The sequence below is a fragment of the Eimeria mitis genome, genomic scaffold (assembly GCF_000499745.2).
Source record: "Eimeria mitis Houghton genomic scaffold, Emh_scaff2604, whole genome shotgun sequence".
NCBI lineage: Eukaryota > Apicomplexa > Conoidasida > Eucoccidiorida > Eimeriidae > Eimeria > Eimeria mitis.
In genome coordinates, this window is record NW_013570946.1 from 3,701 (window position 1) to 5,372 (window position 1,672).

General features: G+C 51.4%; 1 protein-coding gene across 1 annotated transcript in view; it reads right to left on the reverse strand.

Annotated features, from left to right (window-relative positions):
- The window catches only part of EMH_0056180 (adaptin, putative), a gene marked incomplete at both ends in the record, with an annotated part of 7,280 nt that overhangs the window by 3,031 nt on the left and 2,577 nt on the right, over positions 1-1,672 (reverse strand). Inside the window, 2 exon segments of the mRNA XM_013497331.1 lie at positions 1-139; positions 1,108-1,600. Of these exon segments, the coding sequence (XP_013352785.1) occupies positions 1-139; positions 1,108-1,600 (632 nt within the window).

Below are 1,672 nucleotides of genomic sequence, written 5' to 3' on the forward strand. Positions count from 1 at the left end.
CCTGCTGCTCCTGCTGCTGCTGCTGCTGCTGCAGCAGCAGCAGCTTGCCCTGAGCTACTGCAATGAGGGTTAAGAAGGCCTTTGCTGCACCCCACAGCAGCACGCGCTGTACATGCGGCCGCAACGAGGGATCCACTGACTGCAGCAGCAGCAGCAGCAGCAGCAGCAGCAGCAGCAGATAGTAGCAGTTAGCAGCAGCAGCAGCAGTAACAGCAACAGCAGAAACAGCTACAGTGGAAGCTGTGTGATCGCTGCCTCGTATAAAATTTTTATTCATCTTGGATGAGCTAGGGTTTAGGGTTTAGGGTTTAGGGTTTTAGGGTTTAGGGTTTTAGGGTTTAGGGTTTTAGGGTTTAGGGTTTAAGGTTTATTGCCTGGGGTTTAGGGTTTAGGGTTTAGGGTTTTTCTGACGACTGTGGTGAGGCAAGTGCTGCTAGGGTTTAGGGTTTAGGGTTTATCTAGGGTTTAGGGTTTAGGGTTTAGGGTTTATCTAGGGTTTAGGGTTTAGGGTTTAGGGTTTAGGGTTTGTCTAGGGTTTAGGGTTTAGGGTTTATACTAGCGTGGTGAGGCAGCAGATGGATTCTTCTATAAACTGCACAGCAGCAGCAGCAGAAGCAGCACCAATAGACAGCTGACGATGATACTCTCCTGCGAAAACAGCAGCAGCAGCAGCAGCAGCAGCAGCAGCAGTAGTAGTAGTAGCAGCAGCAGCAGCAGCAGTAGTAGCAGCAGCAGAAGCAGCAGCAAACGCAAAAAAAAACAGCAAACATATAATTGCTGCAGCTGTTGCTGCTGTTGTTCCTGTTGTCGTGCTGCTGCTGCTGCTGCTGCTGCTCGTCCCGCTGCTGCTGCTGCTGCTGCTGCTGCTGCTGCTGCTGCTGCTGCTACTTGCCTTTCAGGGCCAAGCAAGCAGCAAAGGACACAAAGAAGAAGAGACAGAAATAAACAAATAAATAAAATAAATAAGTAAAATAAAAAATAAAATAAATAAACAGATAAAATAAATGAAACAAATAAATAAATAAATAGACAGAGAGCTGCATGTACACCCCAAAACTTGCCTATAATCCATCCAGCTGCGCGGATGACATCGGGGTGTATGTACACCTGGCTCGGTGTGCTGCTGCTGCTGCTGCTGCTGCTGCTGCTGCTGCTGTTGGTGGGGTTGTTGTTATGCATGCTAGTGCATGCATCATCAAGCGAGTTGCTGCTGATGTGGTTTTCTCTTTGCTGCTGCCGCAGGGCCCTTAAGACCTCCAAGCTGTTGCTGCTGCTGCTGCTGCTGCTGCTGTTGCTGCTGCTGCTGCTGCTGCTTTGAAGCCTTGACTTTGCTGCTGCTGCTGCTGCTGCTGCTGCTGCTGCCTCCAGCAGCAGCATGCACAGGTGTGTGCTGCAGGGCCGCACCTCAGGGACACGCACAGAAATATCTAGCAGCTGCTGAGCAACAGCAGCAGCAACTGCTGCATCCCCGCTGCTGCTGCTGCTGCTGCTCCTGCTGCTGCTGCTGCTGCTGCTGCTGCTGCTTCTGCAGCCGTTGCATGCAATGTCCACCAGCACCGCCACATACCACTCAAAATCCTCTATCAACTCGTAGTCATTCCTGCAGCAGCAGCAGCAGCAGCAGCAACAGCAGCAGCAGCAGCAGCAGCAGCAACATCAGCAGCAGCAGCAG